Source organism: Austrofundulus limnaeus, unplaced genomic scaffold (genome assembly GCF_001266775.1).
Source record: "Austrofundulus limnaeus strain Quisiro unplaced genomic scaffold, Austrofundulus_limnaeus-1.0 Scaffold12, whole genome shotgun sequence".
NCBI classification, from domain to species: Eukaryota; Metazoa; Chordata; class Actinopteri; order Cyprinodontiformes; family Rivulidae; genus Austrofundulus; species Austrofundulus limnaeus.
Genome location: NW_013952414.1, coordinates 1,683,422 through 1,688,390, shown reverse-complemented (window position 1 = coordinate 1,688,390; position 4,969 = coordinate 1,683,422). Strand labels below are relative to the sequence as shown.

The 4,969-nt window shown below is 35.4% G+C and overlaps 1 protein-coding gene across 1 annotated transcript in view; it reads left to right on the top strand.

The window, feature by feature from the left end:
* Positions 1-4,969, top strand: part of vipr1b (vasoactive intestinal peptide receptor 1b) — a gene marked incomplete at its 5' end in the record, with an annotated part of 33,901 nt that overhangs the window by 10,266 nt on the left and 18,666 nt on the right. The window contains 1 exon segment of the mRNA XM_014002200.1: positions 3,340-3,440. Within this exon segment, the coding sequence (XP_013857654.1) occupies positions 3,340-3,440 (101 nt within the window).

The window sequence follows — 4,969 nt, the reverse complement described above, 5'->3', positions numbered from 1 at the left end:
AAACAAAACTAATCATCCAGGTCTGGTTGTTTCAGTGTGGATGGTGTGACTCATTTTCAGGGGTTTTTCTGCTTCACCAACACATTTTCATTTCAATTTTTTTTCTTTTCTGCAAACTTTTATCTGCTTTTCTGTCCTGAAGTGCAAATAATGACAATAATTGACTGAGGTGTCGTTATTTAAGTGCTTAAAGTCATTCTGCTGTGCACATTACCGATATATATTTTTTAATTCTCCAGTTTGATCAGATGGTGACTCATGCAGGCGTAGAAAACTACTTAATGTGCGATCAGAGGATTTGATAAAGTGCAGCTAATATTAAAAGGATATGAGCAGAGCAGAATTTGGTTTTAAAGATACTTTTTTGAGTTTGCAACATAAATTACAAAAAAAAAGGTAATGAACTATGTTCATCAGTTTTAAAACTGGAGTTAATGCTCAGACACGTAAAAAGGAAAATTAATTTTTAAAAGCCTTGTAGGATTAAAGCACAAACATTTAGAGAAAACAGACCTAAAAATGCGTCACAAGTAATTAAATGTGTCTGGAAAGATAAAGAGCTTCTCTTATTATTAGTTGAAATGATAAACTGTCGAGYCATGGTGTTAATTCCCGCTAATGAAAAACAAACAAAGTAAACAGACAGAGTTAAACTCTCGGAGAGGAAAACAGATTTAATCCGAGAGATTAGGGATGAATCTTTCTAAATCCAAATGTGCAAAAACAAAGATTTCTCAAAGTATTTTCCAGAGATCTATTTTTGTCTCTGACCACCTGTCCTGTGATTATCTGTGCAGAGATTACAAACATGATGTCATCGCAGACATTTTGTTGCAATGATGGCAAAAAGAGTTCATTGGCAATGATTAGGACTTGAAGAAGTGACTTTAAAACAGAAATGCAGGTAAATTGTGTAGCCTAATTATCTTTTTACTAACGTTCAAAGAAATACTAAATGAATTGTTGCAACTTAAAACAATTGCAGGAGTTAATAATCACTGAGTGATGAGATTGAACAAATGAGACGACTCTCATTCCAGACCAGAGGTGAAACTAACCTCAGTAAAATAATATGATTAACAACCTTTTATTTTTAGCTCTTTTTGTGTCTGAAGTGCAGTAAAATGTCATTTTTGATAATTAAAAGAGTTGCAGTTAGGTGCCAAACGTCAAAGGCCTGAACAAACAGTTGTGACTTCACTTTTAAAGTCCAGCTGATGCAGCAGGATTTACAGGTAAAGTGAGGAGATGAACATCAGGAGGCTGGATTTCATCTGAACACCAGAGGAGGTTTAGTTTAGCTCAATAAAAGATATTTTCAAGAGAAAGTAATCACAAAAGAATTTTTCAGCTGGAAAGGAAATTCTGATACACACATATTCACCATTTAGTTTAAATTGGATTATTTTGTCAGAGGAAAAATAAACTTATCAACTCTATTGTTTTGGATTAGCTTTTTTTTTTCAGCAGCTTTGAAAACCACTGCCAAAACTAAGTCTCCTCAGCTAAAAAACAAAACATCCTCAGGTTTGTGTCAAACAAAGACGTGACCCAGACTGAGATGATGGTGTTATCTTCTGCAATTGTTTTACTTGTTTAGCTTTATAGCATTAGCTTTAGATAATGTTTTTGTTTCACTGTTTGTGTTGTGTTATTGTGTTTTCTTGTTTTGCTGTTTAGTATTGGCTTCTGCGATTTATTTTTCTGAGCTGTTCAACATTCACTTTCACAATTTTTTTACTTGTTTAACTGTTAAGCATTAGCTTCCATTATTTTTTTTTTACATCTGTAGCTGTTAGCTTCTACGGAAGCGTATTGCTATCACGCAGGAAAAAAAAATCCGAGCGCTATCACGTTTTAACAAGATACGTATCACGTTATAACGTGGAAGCGCTCGGATTTTTTTTTCCTACGTGATAGCAATACGCTTCCGTAAGCTTCTGCTATTACTTGTTTAGCAGTTCAACATTAGCATATGCTAACTTTTCACTTGTTTAGCTGTTTTGCATTAGCATTTGCTTTTTTTGCTTGTTTACCATTAGCGTCTGATAATTATTTATTTTTTAGCAGTTAAACATTAGCATTTGCTAAATTTTCACTTATTTTGCGTTTTCTTTTCCCAAGTTCTTTTACTTGTTTACTGTTAAGCATTATCTTCTGCTAATTATTTACTTGTTTATCAGTTATACATTAGCATTTGCTAACTTTTTACTTGTTTAGCATTAGCATCTGCTAATTATTGTTTACCTGCTTAGCAGTTTAGCTTTAGCCGCTGCAAATTTTTTATTTGTGTAGCTGTTTCGCGTTAGCAGATCTATTTTTTTTTAGTGAGCAGAAGATTATGAGTTAGCCTAGCCAACGTTTTGGTTAGCTTTGTCCACCGCTGCATTTTATTGCACTGAAAARACTCACCTAGAAAAGCTTTGACTACAGCTTTGTTATTAGAAAACATGCAAAAGCCAGAAGAGAAAAAGAAGCAATAAGAAACACAAACCCAAAATTAGAATCAATAGTCTAAAGATCTTTACTGTGATAAAATAATAAATCCTCGTGTATTAGGAAGCAGAGTCAGGATTAAAGAAAGAAACAAACCATGGATTCAAATTAAATCCAAGCAAAGAATAATCTCTAAAAGCTTCCATAAATAATGTATTTTATTCCCTCTGATTTAACAGAGCACATAGGTCCATAATTTTAGAGATGCCTTTTTTACATTATTATTATCGGGCTGCTTTTTATAAAATACAATAAAAATATACAAACAAACCAAAACTACTCTCCTCTGCAGTTCTTCCTCCTCTCCAAGTCTTCATCCATTTATAACTGCAGCCTGAAGTCACTGCAGAGGATCTACCTGTAATCAGCCACATATTTAATACCCGATGTCGAAGCAGGGCTAAGACCATCACCTGAGACCCAGTCCACCATCTCGCAGGCTCCTACCCTCCGGCACAAGAGTCAGGATTATTCAGATTATTCTTCTCTGGAGCTGCTGAAGCATTAAATAGGCTGTAGGACCCTGAAACAGTTGAACTTTTATATGACACAGACTGAACCGTTTCTTGGCTGGAAGCTCTTAGCTTTTTAGTGAACAGGATGAGACGTGAGATAAGAATCATTTTTCCATTATTTATATAAATGAAATCCCTCTCTGCAAGCTTGCGAAGCACAAAGACAACAGTGACTTCTACGAGCAGGAAGTAGTCAGACAACCTGCTGAGAGGTTTGGCAGAAACCCGTAAAGTGTCTTTCATAGAGTATTTTTTTCAGTTCACACTAATGAAAGAGAAATCCAGTGAATGACAGCCTTTGACCTTTCCATTTCCGCTCCCTCTGCAGGTAACCTCTCTAAAACCTGCACAGCAGATGGCTGGACCGAGATGCAGCCCGTTGACATCGCCGTGACCTGTGGATACAATCTGAATGGCACCAGCGATGATGTGAGTGTGAACTGGGAATAAAAGATCCGAGGTCCTGCAGCGAATCAATGCAGGAACGCAGCAGGAGGGCCAGAGCCAGCGAGGCAGGAAGAACAAAATAAGAGCTTTATTCTTCCTCTTTGTTTGATTTCTGGTTTAATATTTGTGAAGTGGTTTCGTTTTTGGCTTTCATTCAGTCCGCTTGTGGTGTTTTTCTAAGAAAATGAAAATGAGGTTAATTTAGGCTTTTATACTCCTGACAACACAAAAATCAACCAGTCTTTTTTATTCCTCCAAAGTATTTTAAAACTGAAGGCAGTTTGTTGATCACCGTAACTAGACTACATATTGTGCCTTAAAAGTGGTAACAGACATTATTTTAAACTTTTACTTCAACTATAAAATAGAGTCTAGAAATACTGTAGACTGTTTTTTTTAAATAAAAAGTTACATATATTGTCACAACACTGCAAAGCATTCTGGGTAAATGATGTTTATCCACTGCTGTGGTGTGGACTCTATCCAGCTTGAAAGTTAATTTTGGACAATGTCTGACATTTTGAAAGAAACTGGAGTGAATTGACAGAGATGAGAATGTAGAAATGATTCAGCTTGAAAATAGAAATCCTGATGAGGACAACAGATCTGCTTCATAGAAGACTCACCTCAGCTTCAGAGCTAAYAGATATAACATTAGCTCCAGAGAAACTACATACGTATAGTACCAACTCCAGAGTTAGTAAATATAGTGTTAGCTCTCAAGCTAAAATATGACGTTAGCTCCAGAATTAAAATACAGTGGGGTGTGAAAGTTTGGGCAGCCTTGTTAATTTTCCTGATTTACCTTTGTAAATCATTGATTGTTTGGGTAAAAAATATCAGTAAAATTAATATATCATATAGGGGACAAACACAGTGATATTTGAGAAGTGAAATAAAGTTTATATGATTTACAGAAAGTGTGCAATAACTAGTTAAATAAAATTAGGCAGGTGCATAAATTTGGGCACCATTGTCTTTTTATTGATTTGAAAACATTTTGAACAAATTACTGGAATTTAAATTTGGTTTGGTAAGTTCAGCGACCCTTGACCTCCACACACAGGTGACTCCAATTATGAAAAAGAGTATTTAAGGGAGGCAATTGTAAGTTTTTCTCCTCTTTGCATCTTCTTTGAAGAGTGGCAGCATGGGAGTCTGAAAACAACTTTCAGATGAGCTGAAAACAAAGATTGTTCACTGTCATGGTTTAGGGGAAGGACACAGAAAGCTATCTCAGAGATTTCAGCTTTCAGTCTCCACTGTGAGAAACATTGTGAGAAAATGGAAGACCACTAATATATGACAAGCTCCAGAGTTAATATATATATAGCGTCAGCTCTCAAGCTAGTATACGGTATATGACATTAGCTCCAGAGTTAATACTATATATGATGTTAGCACCAGAGTTAATATAGCGTTAGCTCTCGAGCTAATATACAGTATATGACTTTAGCTCCAGACCAGTTAATATACTGTATATGATGTTAGTTCCAGAGTTTATATATATA